The following is a 22,483-nucleotide window of genomic DNA, read 5'->3' as shown; positions in this document are numbered from 1 at the left end:
GATGAACACCAGGTCCTTGTATGAGTCACTCTCTCAATGTCCCGTCCCTGGATGTTCTCTGGTGAGGGGGGCGTGGCCTCTGTGGAAGTCCACCACCATCTCCTTGGTCTTCCCCGTGTTGATGAGGAGGTGGTTCCGCTGACACCAGTCCACAATGTAAGATAATCCTTTAATATCACACGCAGGGACATGTGGGACATGTTGTCCACACAGGGACATGTGGGACATGTTGTCCACACAGGGACATGTGGGACATGTTGTCCACACAGGGACATGTGGGACATGTTGTCCACACAGGGACATGTGGTTGTTGCAATAGAAACAGAGGAAAAGGACAGATTACAGGAAGTTTCAAAAACACTCTTAATAGAAGAAGAACTCTTAATAGGGAATGGAGGGGGAAATAAAATAAAATAGATAAATAAATATAAAAAGATAAAGATAAAAATAAGATAATAATAAAATAATGAAAACAGAATAAAATAAAAATAAAATAAAGTAAAAATAGCTAGCACAAGACTAGGTAAATACTATTAGCAGGTAAGTAAACAGAATAAAAACAAAGTAGAAGTCCTGCTCCAGTCCTCTGTCCTCCACATCATCGTCGCTGATGAGTCCCATGATGGCAGAGTGGTCAGAGAACTTCTGCAGGACACAGTGTCCATGTCTGAGGTCTGCAGTGTAGAGGGTGAAGAGACAGGGCGCGAGGACAGTGCCCTGGGGCGCCTCACTCACACGGGCCTCAGTCACACGGGCCTCGCTCACACGGGCCTCGCTCACACGGGCCTCGCTCACACGGGCCTCAGTCACACGGGCCTCAGTCACACGGGCCTCGCTCACACGGGCCTCGCTCACACGGGCCTCGCTCACACGGGCCTCAGTCACACGGGCCTCAGTCACACGGGCCTCAGTCACACGGGCCTCAGTCACACGGGCCTGTCACACGGGCCTGTCACACGGGCCTCGCTCACACGGGCCTCAGTCACACGGGCCTCGCTCACACGGGCCTCGCTCACACGGGCCTCACTCACACGGGCCTCAGTCACACGGGCCTCAGTCACACGGGCCTCGCTCACACGGGCCTCGCTCACACGGGCCTCAGTCACACGGGCCTCGCTCACACGGGCCTCAGTCACACGGGCCTGTCACACGGGCCTGTCACACGGGCCTCGCTCACACGGGCCTCGCTCACACGGGCCTCAGTCACACGGGCCTCAGTCACACGGGCCTCAGTCACACGGGCCTCGCTCACACGGGCCTCGCTCACACGGGCCTCAGTCACACGGGCCTCGCTCACACGGGCCTCAGTCACACGGGCCTGTCACACGGGCCTCGCTCACACGGGCCTCGCTCACACGGGCCTCAGTCACACGGGCCTCGCTCACACGGGCCTCACTCACACGGGCCTCAGTCACACGGGCCTCGCTCACACGGGCCTCGCTCACACGGGCCTCAGTCACACGGGCCTCGCTCACACGGGCCTCGCTCACACGGGCCTCGCTCACACGGGCCTCAGTCACACGGGCCTCGCTCACACGGGCCTCACTTACACGGGCCTCGCTCACACGGGCCTCGCTCACACGGGCCTCGCTCACACGGGCCTCAGTCACACGGGCCTCAGTCACACGGGCCTCGCTCACACGGGCCTCAGTCACACGGGCCTCAGTCACACGGGCCTCAGTCACACGGGCCTCGCTCACACGGGCCTCGCTCACACGGGCCTCAGTCACACGGGCCTCGCTCACACGGGCCTCGCTCACACGGGCCTCAGTCACACGGGCCTCGCTCACACGGGCCTCGCTCACACGGGCCTCGCTCACACGGGCCTCGCTCACACGGGCCTCGCTCACACGGGCCTCAGTCACACGGGCCTCAGTCACACGGGCCTCGCTCACACGGGCCTCAGTCACACGGGCCTCAGTCACACGGGCCTCGCTCACACGGGCCTCAGTCACACGGGCCTCAGTCACACGGGCCTCGCTCACACGGGCCTCAGTCACAAGGGCCTCGCTCACACGGGCCTCGCTCACACGGGCCTCAGTCACACGGGCCTCAGTCACACGGGCCTGTCACACGGGCCTCGCTCACACGGGCCTCGCTCACACGGGCCTCAGTCACACGGGCCTCAGTCACACGGGCCTCGCTCACACGGGCCTCGCTCACACGGGCCTCAGTCACACGGGCCTCAGTCACACGGGCCTCGCTCACACGGGCCTCGCTCACACGGGCCTCGCTCACACGGGCCTCAGTCACACGGGCCTCGCTCACACGGGCCTCAGTCACACGGGCCTCGCTCACACGGGCCTCGCTCACACGGGCCTCGCTCACACGGGCCTCGCTCACACGGGCCTCAGTCACACGGGCCTCGCTCACACGGGCCTCAGTCACACGGGCCTCGCTCACACGGGCCTCAGTCACACGGGCCTCGCTCACACGGGCCTCGCTCACACGGGCCTCGCTCACACGGGCCTCAGTCACACGGGCCTCGCTCACACGGGCCTCGCTCACACGGGCCTCAGTCACACGGGCCTCGCTCACACGGGCCTCGCTCACACGGGCCTCGCTCACACGGGCCTCGCTCACACGGGCCTCACTTACACGGGCCTCGCTCACACGGGCCTCGCTCACACGGGCCTCGCTCACACGGGCCTCAGTCACACGGGCCTCGCTCACACGGGCCTCGCTCACACGGGCCTCGCTCACACGGGCCTCAGTCACACGGGCCTCGCTCACACGGGCCTCGCTCACACGGGCCTCACTTACACGGGCCTCGCTCACACGGGCCTCGCTCACACGGGCCTCGCTCACACGGGCCTCACTTACAATGGCCTTTGCTCTAAAGTTTTAGCATAAACTATAATGCAAAATAAGCCTGGATGTTACACTCTTTACAAACAAAAGATCTTTATTAAAACTCAAATAACAAAGATTAGAAATAACAGAGACTAAAATATGAATATGCTGCTGTTTTCACTCAAACGTGTTCAGAAAATGACAAAGGGGAAATATTAAGGAAGTTCTAGTCGTTTGGAGCCGGCGCCTTCGAAGAAAAGTTATTTTTAAGAGTGACTTCCTGTGATAAAACGGTCACATGACGCGCCACCACGTTTACCAGAAGCGTCTGAAAGAGGCGTGTCCTAAGCTCCGGCGAGTCACAAGCAGCGAAGCGTCTGAGTGTACCTTTTACTTTACTTCACAAGTTACTTTTAGCACGTTTGTGGTGACATTTAACACAAATCGGAGTGAAAAGCTTTAACGTTTCACATGTTTAAACACAACGCTTTGACTTCACCCGTGACCTGGCGTGTGGATGAAGCGTGTTCTGTGACAGCAACTGTAGAACTCATGTAAGTCCAAGAAAAGAAATAAGTCAATCTGAGAGACCCGCCCTCTTTTCTGTGAGGAGGTCCTCTGACACGCGAGGAGGTCCTCTGACACGTGAGGAGGTCCTCTGACACGTGAGGAGGTCCTCTGACACGCGAGGAGGTCCTCTGACACGTGAGGAGGGGGAGGTCCTCTGACACGCGAGGAGGGGGGAGGAGTCTGTGTTGTGGGGGAGGAATCCGTGTTGTGGCAGCATCAGTGGCTCTTCTTGGACGAGCCGAAGCCGGAGAAGCCCATGACGGCCGCCATCTCGTCGTCGTCCTCCAGCTCCAGGTCGTCGTCCGCGCGGCGTTTTCGCTCCTTCAACTTCTCCTTCTTGTACGCTTTGGCCTTTTCCTCCTGAGGGACAGATGGACACGTCAGACACACGAGAACACGGCTTCAACACGCATCAGACACGAGAACACGGCTTCAACACGCATCAGACACGAGAACACGGCTTCAACACGCATCAGACACGAGAACACGGCTTCAACACGCATCAGACACGAGAACACGGCTTCAACACGCATCAGACACGAGAACACGGCTTCAACACGCATCAGACACAAGAACACGGCTTCAACACGCATCAGACACGAGAATCAACACGCATCAGACACGAGAACACGGCTTCAACACGCATCAGACACGAGAACACGGCTTCAACACGCATCAGACACGCGAACACGGCTTCAACGCGCATCAGACACGAGAACACGGCTTCAACACGCATCAGACACGCGAACACGGCTTCAACACGCATCAGACACGAGAATCAACACGCATCAGACACGAGAACACGGCTTCAACACGCATCAGACACGAGAATCAACACGCATCAGACACGAGAACACGGCTTCAACACGCATCAGACACGAGAACACGGCTTCAACACGCATCAGACACGCGAACACGGCTTCAACACGCATCAGACACGAGAACACGGCTTCAACACGCATCAGACACGAGAACACGGCTTCAACACGCATCAGACACGAGAACACGGCTTCAACACGCATCAGACACGGCTTCAACACGCATCAGACACGAGAACACGGCTTCAACACGCATCAGACACGAGAACACGGCTTCAACACGCATCAGACACGAGAACACGGCTTCAACACGCATCAGACACGAGAACACGGCTTCAACACGCATCAGACACAAGAACACGGCTTCAACACGCATCAGACACGAGAATCAACACGCATCAGACACGAGAACACGGCTTCAACACGCATCAGACACGAGAACACGGCTTCAACACGCATCAGACACGCGAACACGGCTTCAACGCGCATCAGACACGAGAACACGGCTTCAACACGCATCAGACACGCGAACACGGCTTCAACACGCATCAGACACGAGAATCAACACGCATCAGACACGAGAACACGGCTTCAACACGCATCAGACACGAGAATCAACACGCATCAGACACGAGAACACGGCTTCAACACGCATCAGACACGAGAACACGGCTTCAACACGCATCAGACACGCGAACACGGCTTCAACACGCATCAGACACGAGAACACGGCTTCAACACGCATCAGACACGAGAACACGGCTTCAACACGCATCAGACACGAGAACACGGCTTCAACACGCATCAGACACGGCTTCAACACGCATCAGACACGAGAACACGGCTTCAACACGCATCAGACACGAGAACACGGCTTCAACACGCATCAGACACGAGAACACGGCTTCAACACGCATCAGACACGAGAACACGGCTTCAACACGCATCAGACACGAGAACACGGCTTCAACACGCATCAGACGTGCTCAAAGCCTCATAACCTGTTCAAAGCGCGCTCATAGCGCGTTCATAGCCTGTTCAAACGTGCTTTGAACGCGCTCTGAACACTAAACCTCAGAGAGCGCTCAAAGCATGTTCATAGCGCGTTCATAGCGCGTTCACAGGGCGTTCACAGGGCGTTCACAGGACGTTCACAGCGCGTTCACAGGGCGTTCACAGGGCGTTCACAGCGCGTTCACAGGGCGTTCACAGCGCGTTCACAGGGCGTTCACAGGGCGTTCACAGGGCGTTCACAGCGCGTTCACAGGGCGTTCACAGGGCGTTCACAGCGCGTTCACAGGGCGTTCACAGCGCGTTCACAGGGCGTTCACAGGGCGTTCACAGCGCGTTCACAGGGCGTTCACAGGGCGTTCACAGGGCGTTCACAGGGCGTTCACAGGGCGTTCACAGCGCGTTCACAGCGGGTTCACAGGGCGTTCACAGGGCGTTCACAGCGCCTTCACAGGGCGTTCACAGGGCGTTCACAGGGCGTTCACAGGGCGTTCACAGCGCGTTCACAGGGCGTTCACAGGGCGTTCACAGGGCGTTCACAGCGCGTTCACAGGGCGTTCACAGCGGGTTCACAGGGCGTTCACAGCGCGTTCACAGGGCGTTCACAGGGCGTTCACAGGGCGTTCACAGGGCGTTCACAGCGCGTTCACAGGGCGTTCACAGGGCGTTCACAGCGGGTTCACAGGGCGTTCACAGGGCGTTCACAGGGCGTTCACAGGGCGTTCACAGGGCGTTCACAGGGCGTTCACAGCGCGTTCACAGGGCGTTCACAGGGCGTTCACAGGGCGTTCACAGGGCGTTCACAGGGCGTTCACAGGGCGTTCACAGGGCGTTCACAGGGCGTTCACAGGGCGTTCACAGCGGGTTCACAGGGCGTTCACAGCGCGTTCACAGGGCGTTCACAGGGCGTTCACAGGGCGTTCACAGGGCGTTCACAGGGCGTTCACAGCGGGTTCACAGCGCGTTCACAGGGCGTTCACAGCGCGTTCACAGCGCGTTCACAGGGCGTTGACAGCGGGTTCACAGGGCGTTCACAGCGCGTTCACAGGGCGTTCACAGGGCGTTCACAGGGCGTTCACAGGGCGTTCACAGGGCGTTCACAGGGCGTTCACAGCCACAGGGCGTTCACAGCGGGTTCACAGCGGGTTCACAGGGCGTTCACAGCGCGTTCACAGGGCGTTCACAGGGCGTTCACAGGGCGTTCACAGGGCGTTCACAGGGCGTTCACAGCGCGTTCACAGCGCGTTCACAGGGCGTTCACAGGGCGTTCACAGGGCGTTCACAGCGCGTTCACAGGGCGTTCACAGGGCGTTCACAGCGCGTTCACAGCGCGTTCACAGGGCGTTCACAGGGCGTTCACAGGGCGTTCACAGGGCGTTCACAGCGCGTTCACAGCGCGTTCACAGGGCGTTCACAGGGCGTTCACAGGGCGTTCACAGCGCGTTCACAGGGCGTTCACAGGGCGTTCACAGCGCGTTCACAGCGCGTTCACAGGGCGTTCACAGGGCGTTCACAGGGCGTTCACAGCGCGTTCATACCTCTTCTCGCAGCTCCTTCATTCGCTCCTCAAAGTCGTACTCCTTCTGTTTCTCCTCCATTTTCTTCTTATTTGCCTCGAAGCGTTTCTTGACCTGGTCCAGCGATGACCGCTCCACTCGCATGGACATCCCCAGGTTCCTCTGGTCTGAGCGGTTCAAACAAACACTGCACATCAGCTCAAACTCTTCACTCTCTTTAGGTCATGTGACTGTGTTACTAAGGCCGCAGTTATTTTATTACTTGGTTTACGGATTTTTAAATGAAATATATGGAACAGGCGGACGAAATATAAATATAATTTCAATATACTGGGGGGGGTGTGAGTGTAACAGTAGATGTAACAGTAGATGGAGCAGTAGATGTAACAGTAGATGTAACAGTAGATGGAGCAGTAGATGTAACAGTAGATGTAACAGTAGATGGAGCAGTAGATGTAACAGTAGATGGAGCAGTAGATGGAGCAGTAGATGTAACAGTAGATGTAACAGTAGATGGAGCAGTAGATGTAACAGTAGATGGAGCAGAAGATGGAGCAGTAGATGTAACAGTAGATGTAACAGTAGATGGAGCAGTAGATGGAGCAGTAGACGTAACAGTAGATGGAGCAGTAGATGGAGCAGTAGATGGAGCAGTAGATGTAACAGTAGATGGAGCAGTAGATGGAGCAGTAGATGTAACAGTAGATGTAACAGTAGATGGAGCAGTAGATGTAACAGTAGATGGAGCAGAAGATGGAGCAGTAGATGTAACAGTAGATGGAGCAGTAGATGTAACAGTAGATGTAACAGTAGATGGAGCAGTAGATGTAACAGTAGATGGAGCAGTAGATGGAGCAGTAGATGTAACAGTAGATGTAACAGTAGATGGAGCAGTAGATGTAACAGTAGATGGAGCAGAAGATGGAGCAGTAGATGTAACAGTAGATGTAACAGTAGATGGAGCAGTAGATGTAACAGTAGATGGAGCAGTAGATGTAACAGTAGATGGAGCAGTAGATGGAGCAGTAGACGTAACAGTAGATGGAGCAGTAGATGGAGCAGTAGATGGAGCAGTAGATGTAACAGTAGATGGAGCAGTAGATGGAGCAGTAGATGTAACAGTAGATGTAACAGTAGATGGAGCAGTAGATGTAACAGTAGATGGAGCAGAAGATGGAGCAGTAGATGTAACAGTAGATGGAGCAGTAGATGTAACAGTAGATGTAACAGAAGATGGAGCAGTAGATGGAGCAGTAGATGGAGCAGTAGATGGAGCAGTAGACGTAACAGTAGATGGAGCAGTAGATGTAACAGTAGATGGAGCAGTAGATGTAACAGTAGATGTAACAGTAGATGGAGCAGTAGATGGAGCAGTAGACGTAACAGTAGATGGAGCAGTAGATGGAGCAGTAGATGGAGCAGTAGATGGAGCAGTAGACGTAACAGTAGATGGAGCAGTAGATGTAACAGTAGATGGAGCAGTAGATGTAACAGTAGATGTAACAGTAGATGGAGCAGTAGATGGAGCAGTAGATGGAGCAGTAGACGTAACAGTAGATGGAGCAGTAGATGTAACAGTAGATATAACAGTAGATGGAGCAGTAGATGGAGCAGTAGATGGAGCAGTAGACGTAACAGTAGATGGAGCAGTAGATGGAGCAGTAGATGGAGCAGTAGATGTAACAGTAGATGGAGCAGTAGATGGAGCAGTAGATGTAACAGTAGATGGAGCAGTAGATGGAGCAGTAGATGGAGCAGTAGATGTAAAAGTAGACGGAGCAGTAGATGGAGCAGTAGATGGAGCAGTAGACGTAACAGTAGATGTAACAGTAGATGGAGCAGTAGACGGAGCAGTAGACGTAACAGTAGATGGAGCAGTAGATGGAGCAGTAGATGGAGCAGTAGATGTAACAGTAGATGGAGCAGTAGATGGAGCAGTAGATGGAGCAGTAGACGTAACAGTAGATGGAGCAGTAGATGGAGCAGTAGATGGAGCAGTAGATGTAACAGTAGATGGAGCAGTAGATGGAGCAGTAGATGGAGCAGTAGATGTAACAGTAGACGGAGCAGTAGATGAAGCAGTAGATGGAGCAGTAGACGTAACAGTAGATGGAGCAGTAGATGGAGCAGTAGATGGAGCAGTAGATGTAACAGTAGATGTAACAGTAGATGGAGCAGTAGATGGAGCAGTAGATGGAGCAGTAGACGTAACAGTAGATGGAGCAGTAGATGGAGCAGTAGATGGAGCAGTAGATGTAACAGTAGATGGAGCAGTAGATGTAACAGTAGATGGAGCAGTAGATGTAACAGTAGATGTAACAGTAGATGGAGCAGTAGATGTAACAGTAGATGTAACAGAAGATGGAGCAGTAGATGGAGCAGTAGATGGAGCAGTAGATGTAACAGTAGACGGAGCAGTAGATGAAGCAGTAGATGTAACAGTAGATGTAACAGTAGATGGAGCAGTAGATGTAACAGTAGATGGAACAGTAGATGGAGCAGTAGACGTAACAGTAGATGGAGCAGTAGATGGAGCAGTAGATGGAGCAGTAGATGGAGCAGTAGACATAACAGTAGATGTAACAGTAGATGTAACAGTAGATGGAGCAGTAGATGGAGCAGTAGATGTAACAGTAGATGTAACAGTAGATGGAGCAGTAGATGTAACAGTAGATGTAACAGTAGATGGAGCAGTAGATGGAGCAGTAGATGTAACAGTAGATGGAGCAGTAGATGGAGCAGTAGACGTAACAGTAGATGGAGCAGTAGATGGAGCAGTAGATGGAGCAGTAGATGGAGCAGTAGACGTAACAGTAGATGGGAGCAGTAGATGGAGCAGTAGATGGAGCAGTAGATGGAGCAGTAGACGTAACAGTAGATGGAGCAGTAGATGGAGCAGTAGACGTAACAGTAGATGGAGCAGTAGATGTAACAGTAGATGTAACAGTAGATGTAACAGTAGATGGAGCAGTAGATGGAGCAGTAGATGTAACAGTAGATGGAGCAGTAGACGTAACAGTAGATGGAGCAGTAGACGTAACAGTAGATGGAGCAGTAGACGTAACAGTAGATGGAGCAGTAGATGGAGCAGTAGATGTAACAGTAGATGGAGCAGTAGACGTAACAGTAGATGGAGCAGTAGACGGAGCAGTAGACGTAACAGTAGATGGAGCAGTAGATGGAGCAGTAGATGGAGCAGTAGATGGAGCAGTAGATGTAACAGTAGATGGAGCAGTAGACGTAACAGTAGATGGAGCAGTAGACGGAGCAGTAGACGTAACAGTAGATGGAGCAGTAGACGGAGCAGTAGACGTAACAGTAGATGGAGCAGTAGACGGAGCAGTAGATGGAGCAGTAGATGGAGCAGTAGATGGAGCAGTAGACGGAGCGTGTGCAGCCTTTGTCACAGCAAAACGTGTTTATAGAAAATGTGGTAAACGGGTTTAAAATGTGCATTTAGGATATAAAGGAGTTAGCGCTGCGCGACACGGAAACGGGCGCGGCTCCTCCTCCCGGGGCCACGCGCAGCGACAGACCCGCTCCGTCTCTCACTCCCGCAGGATTTTGACGAAAAATTGCTTCACGCTTATCTTTTGACTTAATACCACTATTTATAATTCATTTAAAGCTATTTTGCGTTCACGGCGGTACTTTAAAAAAAATATTATATTGTAGAAATCAATCATCTAAGTGCGACGGATCCGTAAACCAAGTAATAAAATAACTGTGGCCTAAACTGCTTTAAAACTAAACAAAGGCACTTTGGTGAGTACCTTTTCTTTAATACCATGCTGTGGAACATTATATCTCCATGGAGACGAGCAGAAAGGCACCATACTGCAGCTTTATCACCTTGTACTACTTTAAAGTGCCCAATATTTGGAGCCTTTTAATTCTTCGTTCTTTAGATATCACAGTTATGTATGTGCTGGAGGCCCTCAAGGAGCTGCAGGTGAACAGGAAACCAGCTTCAACGTACAGATATGGATTTGAAACCACTTCTGGATTTATAGAAATCATGGATCATTTCTATCAACTTTGGACCGTCATTATGCCTTTATCATTATTATTATTTATTATTATTACTCATATTTTATGATCATTATTTTCACTTGCTCTCTGGTCATTTTCCCTGTTTTATGTTTGCAATCAAAATAAATGAATATAATAATAATGAAAATGTATGCGCATATGGATTATGCAGCAAACTCTGGTTCAGTTAATTAAATTAAATAATTAGTTGATAATGTAGTAATTGAATAACATTAAGTAAGAGAAGGAATTACACTTGATCTACATCTGAAGGTGAGATCTGACCCACAATCCTCTCTGTGTCACGTGATCTGACCCACAATCCTCTCTGTGTCACGTGATCTGACCCACAATCCTCTCTGTGTCACGTGATCTGACCCACAATCCTCTCTGTGTCACGTGATCTGACCCACAATCCTCTCTGTGTCACGTGATCTGACCCACAATCCTCTCTGTGTCACGTGATCTGACCCACAATCCTCTCTGTGTCACGTGATCTGACCCACAATCCTCTCTGTGTCACGTGATCTGACCCACAATCCTCTCTGTGTCACGTGATCTGACCCACAATCCTCTCTGTGTCACGTGATCTGACCCACAATCCTCTCTGTGTCACGTGATCTGACCCACAATCCTCTCTGTGTCACGTGATCTGACCCACAATCCTCTCTGTGTCACGTGATCTGACCCACAATCCTCTCTGTGTCACGTGATCTGACCCACAATCCTCTCTGTGTCACGTGATCTGACCCACAATCCTCTCTGTGTCACGTGATCTGACCCACAATCCTCTCTGTGTCACGTGATCTGACCCACAATCCTCTCTGTGTCACGTGATCTGACCCACAATCCTCTCTGTGTCACGTGATCTGACCCACAATCCTCTCTGTGTCACGTGATCTGACCCACAATCCTCTCTGTGTCACGTGATCTGACCCACAATCCTCTCTGTGTCACGTGATCTGACCCACAATCCTCTCTGTGTCACGTGATCTGACCCACAATCCTCTCTGTGTCACGTGATCTGACCCACAATCCTCTCTGTGTCACGTGATCTGACCCACAATCCTCTCTGTGTCACGTGATCTGACCCACAATCCTCTCTGTGTCTCATGTTTGACTGGACAATCGTCTTAAGGACATAAAACTCCAGCTCTGAACAGCAGGGGGCGCTAGACTCTGAACTCTGAACAGCAGGGGGCGCTAGACTCTGAACTCTGAACAACAGGGGGCGCTAGACTCACGTTTCTTTCCGTTGATGTGATCCAGGAAGTTGATGGAGTCCTTCACCACGCAGTCGCACACGTTACAGTAGTAACTGCAAAGAGCACAGCCAATCAGAGAGCAGACAGACACTCCGACACACTAATATGCAATCATGTGTGCAATAATGTGCAATAATATGTGTAACAATGAGTAATTATGTGTGTAATTATGGGTAATAATGTGCAATAACGTGTGTAATAATGTGTGCAATAATGTGTGCAATAACATGTAATAATGTGTGCAATAATGTGTGCAATACCGTGTAATAATGTGCAATAACGTGTGTAATAATGTGTGCAATAACATGCAATAACGTGTGCAATAACGTGTGCAATAACGTGTGCAATAACGTGTGCAATAACGTGTGCAATAACGTGTGCAATAACGTGTGCAATAATGTGTAATAATGTGTGCAATAACGTGTTATAATGTGTGCAATAATGTGTAATAATGTGCAATAACGTGTGTAATGTGTGCAATAACATGTGCAATAATGTGTGCAATAACATGTGTAATAATGTGTGCAATAACATGTGTAATAATGTGTGCAATAACGTGCAATAATGTGTGGATGTGGTGGCACATGCACGACTCTCACCCGCCCATCTCGGCCTGGGGCGTGGTTTTGGTGATGACGATGGTTTTGCCCAGTTTGGACTCCAGGTCCACTTTGTAGTCTCTGTGTTTGAGGAGGTCGCGCTTGACCGGAGGAGCCAGCGCTTTGGCTGAAACACACGGGACAGAGCATTTCACTGGACAACGGATTCTGAAGGACATTTTATATCCTTAAGATTTGGACATCAGTATTATAAAAAAATATATGAGCCAATAACTGATGAGTAAAGGGCCACGTCTGCACGGATCCATCCAGAACAGGAGCTTTCTCATCGTCATGGTTCCAGTTTAGCATAATCTTCTTGAGCAGATCCAGAAGTGCGTAATTCTGTCTTGACCGTCGTCGCGGTAACGTCCCGACAGTTACACGCTGTGGTCAGAAGCTCACCATCGCGGGTCCTCTCTCGCTCCCGCTCCTCGTTCAGACGCTTCTGGGCCAAGTTCTCGTACTCGTCTTTGTCCCATTTTCTCCTGAAGTCGTTCTGTTTGGACTGAAAGAGCAAAAACATGACCATTTCAACAGTGTCAAGGTCTCATTTTACTGAGATTATTACAACAAAACCAGACTCAAACACATGAGCCGAGAGAAGGTTTCATTTCTTTAGCTCAAATTGAGTAAGAACCACATTTTCGACCTAAAACCTATAGATTATGTTATATATTTCCAACTTCTTTGTTAGATTCGGCGATAAAAAGTCACTTCTCCAATGATTCTGGAAACAAATGGAAAACATGTTATAAATATTTGGATTTCTTTTACTTATGAGGAAATACCACAACTAAACACCAACTGAGGCTCAATCATCTAAACGTAAAGTTTCCTCAAACCACTTTGTTTTCGTTTCGCATTAAGCTAACAGTAGCAGCTAACAGTAGCAGCTAACCGAGCTAACTCGGGTTTAAGCCCGTTTTAAAGATGTTATAAACTCAAACTTTGCTTGTGGCTGAACACAGGAAGTGCGTTTTCTATTGAGACGTGATAAATATTCACAAAAAGACACAAACAGTTGGACTTTATTTCAAAAAAGAGAGATTACCCCGCTGCCTGACGCCATGGTGTTTACTTCGCACCGGAATACGACTGTCGTAAAACACTGTCTGTGCGTCTTTCTCCAACCGTTTCAGGCAGGTTGTGCGCTACGAGGCGCTCTGCTGCCCCCTGCCGGCCCCTGCTGCCTCCTGCCGGCCTAGCGAGAGTGATCTATGGCCAGAACAGAGAAGGAAAGAAAGAACACGAGAAAACAGGAGAAAAACACGAGAAAACAGGAGAAAAACACGAGAAAACAGGAGAAAACGGGAGAAAAACACGAGAAAACTGGAGAAAATGGGAGAAAAACACGAGAAAACAGGAGAAAAACACGAGAAAACAGGAGAAAAACACGAGAAAACAGGAGAAAACGGGAGAAAAACACGAGAAAACTGGAGAAAATGGGAGAAAAACACGAGAAAACAGGAGAAAAACACGAGAAAACAGGAGAAAACGGGAGAAAAACACGAGAAAACAGGAGAAAACAGGAGAAAAACAGGAGAAAAACAGGAGAAAACAGGAGAAAAACACGAGAAAACAGGAGAAAAACACGAGAAAACAGGAGAAAAACACGAGAAAACAGGAGAAAACGGGAGAAAAACACGAGAAAACTGGAGAAAATGGGAGAAAAACACGAGAAAACAGGAGAAAAACACGAGAAAACAGGAGAAAAACACGAGAAAACAGGAGAAAACGGGAGAAAAACACGAGAAAACTGGAGAAAATGGGAGAAAAACACGAGAAAACAGGAGAAAAACACGAGAAAACAGGAGAAAACGGGAGAAAAACACGAGAAAACAGGAGAAAACAGGAGAAAAACAGGAGAAAAACAGGAGAAAAAACAGGAGAAAACACAGGAGAAAACACAAGAAAACGGGAGAAAAACAGGAGAAAACAGGAGATAGACATGATATAAAGCTGTAGTCTGAGGTCAGTGAGCTCCTTAAAGAGCTGCATCTGCTGCATGACGTCACAACATGCCTCACAGACTGACCACAGGGCCCTTCAGGAGGTTTGTCCACTCTAAAGTGACCACAGGGCCCTTCAGGAGGTTTGTCCACTCTAAAGTGACCACAGGGCCCTTCAGGAGGTTTGTCCACTCTAAAGTGACCACAGGGCCCTTCAGGAGGTTTGTCCACTCTAAAGTGACCACAGGGCCCTTCAGGAGGTTTGTCCACTCTAAAGTGACCACAGGGCCCTTCAGGAGGTTTGTCCACTCTAAAGTGACCACAGGGCCCATCAGGAGGTTTGTCCACTCTAAAGTGACCACAGGGCCCTTCAGGAGGTTTGTCCACTCTAAAGTGACCACAGGGCCCATCAGGAGGTTTGTCCACTCTAAAGTGACCACAGGGCCCTTCAGGAGGTTTCTCCACTCTAAAGTGACCACAGAGCCCATCAGGAGGTTTGTCCACTCTAAAGTGACCACAGGGCCCATCAGGAGGTTTGTCCACTCTAAAGTGACCACAGGGCCCATCAGGAGGTTTGTCCACTCTAAAGTGACCACAGGAGGTTTGTCCACTCTAAAGTGACCACAGGGCCCTTCAGGAGGTTTGTCCACTCTAAAGTGACCACAGAGCCCATCAGGAGGTTTGTCCACTCTAAAGTGACCACAGGGCCCATCAGGAGGTTTGTCCACTCTAAAGTGACCACAGGGCCCATCAGGAGGTTTGTCCACTCTAAAGTGACCACAGGAGGTTTGTCCACTCTAAAGTGACCACAGGAGGTTTGTCCACTCTAAAGTGACCACAGGGCCCTTCAGGAGGTTTGTCCACTCTAAAGTGACCACAGAGCCCATCAGGAGGTTTGTCCACTCTAAAGTGACCACAGGAGGTTTGTCCACTCTAAAGTGACCACAGGGCCCATCAGGAGGTTTGTCCACTCTAAAGTGACCACAGGAGGTTTGTCCACTCTAAAGTGACCACAGAGCCCATCAGGAGGTTTGTCCACTCTAAAGTGACCACAGGGCCCATCAGGAGGTTTGTCCACTCTAAAGTGACCACAGGAGGTTTGTCCACTCTAAAGTGACCACAGGGCCCATCAGGAGGTTTGTCCACTCTAAAGTGACCACAGTCTCACCCTGACCAGGGCCACTTCATTTAAACTTGACATATTTATGTTTTGCTCATGTTCTGGAATTTTAAAATAAAACAGAAGTAAAATAAACAGCCAAAAACAATAGAATAAAATGATAATAAAATATGAATAATCTGGCGTTCGTGGCCCCGCCCCTCTGCACCTGCGGCTCGTTATAATCTGCTCCGGTGACACCGGGGCCCCTGCCCGCGGCTCCGAGACAAATCTGCACCAAACACGGCTCCAAGATGTCCCAGAGCGGCCCCCGAGTGGTGTCCCAGAGCGGCCCCCGAGTGTCCCAGAGCGGCCCGGCAGCGGCGCACAGCCCGCGGCTCTCCTCCAGGTAACGAAAGACTGACGCGGGGCCCGGGGCCCGGGCCCCGGGGCCCTCTCAGCTGACATGACAAAGTGATTTGCTTCTTTTCTTTTCTTCATTTTGACCTGAATAATGACCAAAGCTTTAAAGGGGCTGAATCTGTTCTTTACTCTTTACCTGTGTTTGGCCCCAACACTGTGTTTGGCCCCTGTGTTTGGCCCCTGCACAGATGGATGTGTAAAAACATAGATTTGGGTGAAAATGAGACCACGGCGCTTTGTCTGCATCTAGATATAAAGTAGTATCGTTCCACCTCGGGCCCTTGGGGGCCGGTCTACTTCAGATCTTCTGTTTATTCTGAATTTGTCGAGTTTCAAATAAAGTTAAAAAAGGCGTGACACAGAGCGAGTTCGAGTGATAATGACTGCAGCCGATGGTGCAGTGGTTAAGGTGGCTGCACATGTGCAGCCGATGGTGCAGTGGTTAAGGTGGCTGCACATGTGCAGCAGGTGGTGCAGTGGTTAAGGCGGCTGCACATGTGCAGCAGGTGGTGCAGTGGTTAAGGCGGCTGCACATGTGCAGCAGGTGGTGCAGTGGTTAAGGCGGCTGCACATGTGCAGCAGGTGGTGCAGTGGTTAAGGCGGCTGCACATGTGCCACGCTCCATGTGCAGCCGGCCGCAGTGTGGTGGGGTCAACTGTATGTCCTCCCTGCTCTCATCCCCCTTTCACGCTGAGCTGCCCTGTCCAGTGAAGGCTGTTAGCATTAGCACGGGACGTAAAGGTCTGAACATGTGACTGGGATTATCACTCTGGAACTTTGTCTTCATTATTAGTTTATTTTGGCGAGACTCTGCTACACATTTTTAAGGCAACTGGAACCAGCTGGGCCCCTCAACGTCTCCGGTCATATGGGTACTTTTGGGCTAGCACTATGTTGCCACGCCCGCTTTATGACAGAGGGGGATATGCTTCGAAGCAGGAAGTGTTTGTAGCATGCTAGTGTTTGTTAACTTTACCCGGGGAAACTGAGCAGTGACCCCCCGTGCAGAACAATGACCTGTGCAGATCAGTGACCCCCCCGTGCAGACCAGTGACCCCCCCGTGCAGAACAATGACCCGCGCAGAGCGGTAAAACCGTTCAAAGTTCTAAAACTGATTCAGTTTTTCTCGTTTAAATGCGTGACTCTTTCCCGCTCAGCTCCTGCGTCTGTGCTAAAGGCCGGTCCTCGGCCGTTTGGACCAGACTGTCTGACCCCTGCGGCCCAGCCCACTGCGGCCCCGCCCCTGAGCCCTGGCTCCTCCCCGGCTGCTCCTCGGTCTTCGACAGCCTGGTCAGGTGAGCGCTGCGTTTCCTCCCGTGTGTGAGGAGGTTGTGGGTTTGACTCCTGCTCTCCTTTCACAGTAACGCGTCGCCTCCGGTCGCCGGGACGAGAAGCGAGCGCACCAACAAACCACGACGGTAAAGCTTTAACTATGAGATCTAACGGATTAAACTCTTTAAAATAACTCGAGTGAAATTAGAGCAACTGAAGATGCAAAACGTCACAACTGAAACGTCACGTTCACAAAGAAAACGATGAAGGATCAAGTTGTGAATATTCGACAGTTTGGTCACAATAATCCTGACGTCACAACATTATTATCGACCTTATTTCACTTTTTAAACGTTCTTCTCAGGCCTTCCATTCTGGAGCGCTGCATCCTCAAAGTGACGACCAACAACGTCTGTGTCGGGACGGACGACCTGGACAAGAGGTCAGTGAACGCGCCAGAGTCTGGACGTGTCTGGACTAAGTGACGGTGGCAGAAGGGATGGAGTCTTTCTCTTGATGCCCTTCTGTGGCCCCTTCTGTGGCCCCTTCTGTGGCCCCTTCTCTGGCCCTGTGAAGTACGATGATCAAAGCAGACGCTCGAGGGCCGGGCTCCCTGACCCTTCATTGGTTCAATGGCATCATGTGATCACTTGACCAAATCACAGCCTTGCAACGTGAGGCTAGCTGTGAGGCTAGCTGTGAGGCTAGCTGTGAGGCTAGCTGACCCGGGAGTCTCTTAAATGGACAATAAAAGTGGACAGAGGTGAAGAAGTTGGATTCATCAGTTAGACCTGAGTCTAAGTTACATTTACAAGCCCTTTGTCTGTTTTTTGCATTGTGCATTTGGCGTTTAGCATAAACATCACTGTGTGCCTCACTGTTGCCATAGTTTCTGCAGCTCTCTTCTAAAAAGGTAAAAATGGAAAGTTTTAGCCCAGACACTGTTTCCAGTTTGTCCTGTTCGTCTTCGTTGGTCGCTGGGCTCAGTGTGTGAACGGTCTGAATACGGATAAAACATCTTTATCACACGTTTAAATGCTCCTGGGCTCTGGGCGTGTCTTTCTGCGCCGCACGCTGTGATCTTAAGTCTGGAAAGTAGAGCTGAGCGTCCCGTTTTAGCTCTAAACGAGAGAAACTGCGGCTTAAAAATGTGACGTCACTGAGAATGTTCTATAGAAACTCTAAAACCAACAACACCGACAAAAGATGAAATGCAAACGCATCTGCCTTTTTATTTAAGTCACTTCAAATGTAAATATTCTAAATGCCAGTAAAATGTATTTTCAGAATGTCAAGTGTACAATAGAAATGATCCTCTGCAGAGCTGTCAAACGCAGGAGTGCCTCAGGGAATGGTTCTTGTGCCGTTCCATTTCAGCCCCAGTTTTGTGTGTGTGTGTGTGTGTGTGTGTGTGTGTGTGTGTGTGTGTGTGTGTGTGTGTGTGTGTGTGTGTGTGTGTGTGTGTGTGTGTGTGTGTGTGTGTGTGTGTGTGTGTGTGTGTGTGTGTGTGTGTGTGTGTGTGTGTGTGTGTGTGTGTGTGTGTGTGTGTGTGTGTGTGTGTGTGTGTGTGTGTGTGTGTGTGTGTGTGTGTGTGTGTGTGTGTGTGTGTGTGTGTGTGTGTGTGTGTGTGTGTGTGTGTGTGTGTGTGTGTGTGTGTGTGTGTGTGTGTGTGTGTGTGTGTGTGTGTGTGTGTGTGTGTGTGTGTGTGTGTGTGTGTGTGTGTGTGTGTGTGTGTGTGTGTGTGTGTGTGTGTGTGTGTGTGTGTGTGTGTGTGTGTGTGTGTGTGTGTGTGTGTGTGTGTGTGTGTGTGTGTGTGTGTGTGTGTGTGTGTGTGTGTGTGTGTGTGTGTGTCACCTGACTCCTCCCCCCTCTGGTTTCTGTCCAGTCACGTGTTGTAATTGTCCTCTAGGCCTCCCGGGGGGCGCTGCTTCCCTCGTCTGCCCGACCCGGCCAACACAGAGACCAACACGGCGGTGCTGAAACGGCGCCAGAAGCAGATTCAGTATGGAAAGAACACGTCGGGTTATCAGAACTATCTGCAGCAAGTGCCGAGGTGACGACGTGTGGATGGAACGTAGAACTTTAACGGAACGTTTATGGCGCCAATCCTCTGGTTTCAGACACGTACGAGACCCCAAGCTCCACCCGTCGACGCCCAACAAACACCGCAAGTACAGCAGGAGGTCGTGGGACATGCAGGTGCGACTGTGGAGGAGGTCCCTGCACCTTTGGGACCCTCCGACCGAGCAGCACCCGAGGGACAGAGAGCACCTGCAGGAGCGCGACCCAGTGGAGCAGCTGTGAGTACAGTCTAATGTCCCAGCATGCATTGCTGAGTTTAGAAGATGAGACTGAAATGATCCCAGAAAAAATAACTGTTTTGGTTTAGTTTACATTCTCAGACAGGCAGTCACGTGACACTGGAATGCTCTTAGTAATTGTGCGCCAACATTTCAGTGTGAAGCCTGAATGAGCATCCTATAGTTATAGTGTCCTGAAGCCGTCGTGGCTCCGCCCTCTGGACTGTCGGGTTTGGGCTTGTTAAAGATTTTGACCCGTGTGAATCTGTGTTTTAGGCAGAAGCAGCTGGCGCAGATGACCTCTGACCTCTGTGGAGACAGACAGAGAGAGGACGAGACTGAGGCTTCATGGCACAGCTCCTCTGCCTGTGTCCCACGCTCTCCTCAGGTGAAGGACCGCCTACTGCCAGCTGCCCCGCCCAAACTAGATTTTTAAACAACAAGTGACAAACAAATCATTTGACAGGACGGGCGTCGCCCGTTATGGACCAGCCCCCTCTGGTGTTTTACATTCATGTGCTTTATACCTTTCCAGGTGTGCCGCTCTCCCCCCGGCTTTGGCCCCGCCCTCGTGAGTCAGCTGACCTCTGATCACATGACCGACTGGCTTCAGCTCCTGCTCGAGAACAACCGCGCCCGAGGTCAGTCGACGCCCTTCACTTTTAGGGAGGTTGTGTTGGGGGGGGGGTGTATCAGTCTTGTTGCGGGCTCTCGTTGGGGTTCTGTGGTAGAGTTGGGGGTCTCGGGGTTGCATTGGTGGGGTGCTCGCGCTGCGGGAGTTTCTGCGTTGCGTTGGGTCTAGTCTCGGGGGCCGCGTTGGGGGGGGTCCAGTTTCGGGGCTGCGTTGGGGGGGTCTAGTCTCGGGGGGGGTCTCTGGGTTGCGTTGGGGGGGGTCTCTGGGTTGCGTTGGGAGTCTCGGGGCCGCGTTGGGGGGGGGTCTAGTCTCGGGGCCGCGCGTTGGGGGGGGTCTAGCCTCGGGGCCGCGCGTTGGGGGGATCTAGTCTCGGGGCCGCGCGTTGGGGGGGTCTAGTCTCGGGGCTGCGTTGGGGAGTCTCGGGGCCGCGTTGGGGTGCGTTATGGGGGCTTACGCTGGGGGGGGGTCTCTGGGGGTCTTTGTGTCGCGTTGGGAGTTTCGGTTGCATTTGGGGCGGTCTCTGGGTCGCGATAGGGGGTCTCGGGGTCTCGGTCGCGTTGGGGGGGGGGGGTCTCGTTGGGGGTGCCCTGCCATTTTCCTTGTCACCAAAGTTATAGAAGAACCCAAAGCTGATTTGTCTCCGGTTTGTCTCCAGAGCTGGGCACAGACGAGCAGCTGGTGCCCCTTGTGTCTGACCATTTCCTGTGGAACCCGTACTAGGACGACCCCGGCGCACTGACCTCTGCCTCCTGGACATTTTAAACTTCCTGGTCTTAAGTTTTACCATGACTTCCCCCGGAGAGCCCGCCCCCTCCTCCGCCTTCCTGTCAGTCACCCGGGCGTTTCCTCCATGAACTGGCGCGTGGCTGGGGTTTGTGCACTTATGCGCTGTGTTCCCCCCTCACACCAGGAGGCGCTGTGTTCCCCCCTCACACCAGGAGGCGCTGTGTTCCCCCCTCACACCAGGAGGCGCTGTGTTCCCCCCTCACACCAGGAGGCGCTGTGTTCCCCCCTCACACCAGGAGGCGCTGTGTTCCCCCCTCACACCAGGAGGCGCTGTGTTCCCCCCTCACACCAGGAGGCGCTGTGTTCCCCCCTCACACCAGGAGGCGCTGCAGTTCTGTTGTGACGTCACCTTTGTATTTCACTACAGCCTTTATACAGGCTACTGTCACACACGGAGGGAAACGCCTTTACTTTTACTCCACCTTTTTGTTGTTTTGTGGCGCTCTGAATGTAATCAAGCACCGGCTGCGAAATGTGAAATTATTAATATGAATAAAGATAAATAAAGTGAGAATAAAGCTTCACGTGTGTCCTGGGTCTTATTTTAAGCAGCGTCTACAGTAAATGAGAAACGCTGAACGTGCAGAGGAACAAACCAGCATTTAAAGAGATCAAGTTTCTGTTCTGACCAAATCTAAGGCAAAATTGCGCCATTTTGAGAGGTTAAAAGCAGCCGCTGACTACAACGTTTTACCTGCCGTTTCCTCTCGACACAAAGCCTTTCATGTGTCCAAATACTGTCGAATCTGCTCTTGAATATAGTTCTCCACTTCATAGATTTCTCCAGGACTTCAGACTACCACAGGGCTCCGTTTTAGGGCCCCTTCTCTTCATCTTATACATGTCTGCTGTGTGTTCTTTCCCCGCTCACAGCTTTGGAATTGTTGTGCCATTTCTGCAATTATCCAGAAAAGATGAAACCGGAACAGTTTTCTCTTTATTCATGTGCAGTGGATAAACTCTTTCCCTGACAGAGTATTCTGTCCCTCCAGAACAATGACATCACACATGCTCCTCCAGAACAATGACGCCGCACATGCTCCTCCAGAACAATGACGCCGCACATGCTCCTCCAGAACAATGACGTCACACATGCTCCTCCAGAACAATGACGTCACACATGTTCCTCCAGAACACTGACATCACACATGCTCCTCCAGAACAATGACGCCGCACATGCTCCTCCAGAACAATGACGCCGCACATGCTCCTCCAGAACAATGACGCCGCACATGCTCCTCCAGAACAATGACGCCGCACATGCTCCTCCAGAACAATGACGTCACACATGCTCCTCCAGAACAATGACGTCACACATGTTCCTCCAGAACACTGACATCACACATGCTCCTCCAGAACAATGACGTCACACATGCTCCTCCAGAACAATTACATCACACATGCTCCTCCA

At 51.4% G+C, this 22,483-nt stretch overlaps 2 protein-coding genes across 2 annotated transcripts; one reads left to right on the top strand and one right to left on the bottom strand.

The window, feature by feature from the left end:
* Positions 1 to 2,977: 2,977 nt before the first annotated feature.
* zmat2 (zinc finger, matrin-type 2) lies at positions 2,978 to 13,730 on the bottom strand. The gene is made up of 6 exons (XM_072432307.1): positions 13,660 to 13,730; positions 13,011 to 13,113; positions 12,606 to 12,732; positions 11,986 to 12,059; positions 6,731 to 6,876; positions 2,978 to 3,723 (listed from the first exon to the last, which is right to left on the bottom strand). The coding sequence occupies exons 1-6, from the start codon at positions 13,675 to 13,677 to the stop codon at positions 3,580 to 3,582; spliced, it is 612 nt and encodes a 203-aa protein (XP_072288408.1). The 5' UTR covers positions 13,678 to 13,730; the 3' UTR covers positions 2,978 to 3,579.
* A 2,240-nt stretch (positions 13,731 to 15,970) lies between these two features.
* On the top strand, positions 15,971 to 21,140 carry slbp2 (stem-loop binding protein 2). The gene is made up of 7 exons (XM_072432312.1): positions 15,971 to 16,065; positions 17,717 to 17,794; positions 19,262 to 19,405; positions 19,473 to 19,652; positions 19,929 to 20,040; positions 20,188 to 20,293; positions 20,942 to 21,140. Exons 1-7 carry the CDS (start codon positions 15,971 to 15,973, stop codon positions 21,004 to 21,006), a joined length of 780 nt encoding a protein of 259 aa, XP_072288413.1. The 3' UTR covers positions 21,007 to 21,140.
* Positions 21,141 to 22,483: the final 1,343 nt, after the last annotated feature.

Source organism: Eucyclogobius newberryi, unplaced genomic scaffold (assembly GCF_026437365.1).
Source record: "Eucyclogobius newberryi isolate DKJ021-1_F unplaced genomic scaffold, fEucNew1.0.hap1 SCAF_57, whole genome shotgun sequence".
Classification (NCBI taxonomy): Eukaryota; Metazoa; Chordata; class Actinopteri; order Gobiiformes; family Gobiidae; genus Eucyclogobius; species Eucyclogobius newberryi.
The sequence above is the reverse complement of the archived record's forward strand: the minus strand, read 5'-3'. Positions and strand labels throughout refer to the sequence as shown.

Excerpts from the sequence above, each read along its gene's own strand:
- zmat2 (XM_072432307.1), bottom strand. Across the intron at positions 12,060-12,605 it reads CCCCAGGCCGAGATGGGCGG|TTACTACTGTAACGTGTGCG; the intron begins GTGAGAGTCGTG and ends TGCTCTTTGCAG. Across the intron at positions 6,877-11,985 it reads TCACATCAACGGAAAGAAAC|ACCAGAGGAACCTGGGGATG; the intron begins GTGAGTCTAGCG and ends TGAACCGCTCAG.
- slbp2 (XM_072432312.1), top strand. The coding sequence starts at position 15,971 with ATGTCCCAGAGCGGCCCCCGAGTGGTGTCCCAGAGCGGCCCCCGAGTG. Across the intron at positions 16,066-17,716 it reads AGCCCGCGGCTCTCCTCCAG|GCCTTCCATTCTGGAGCGCT; the intron begins GTAACGAAAGAC and ends CGTTCTTCTCAG. Across the intron at positions 19,653-19,928 it reads CGCGACCCAGTGGAGCAGCT|GCAGAAGCAGCTGGCGCAGA; the intron begins GTGAGTACAGTC and ends TCTGTGTTTTAG.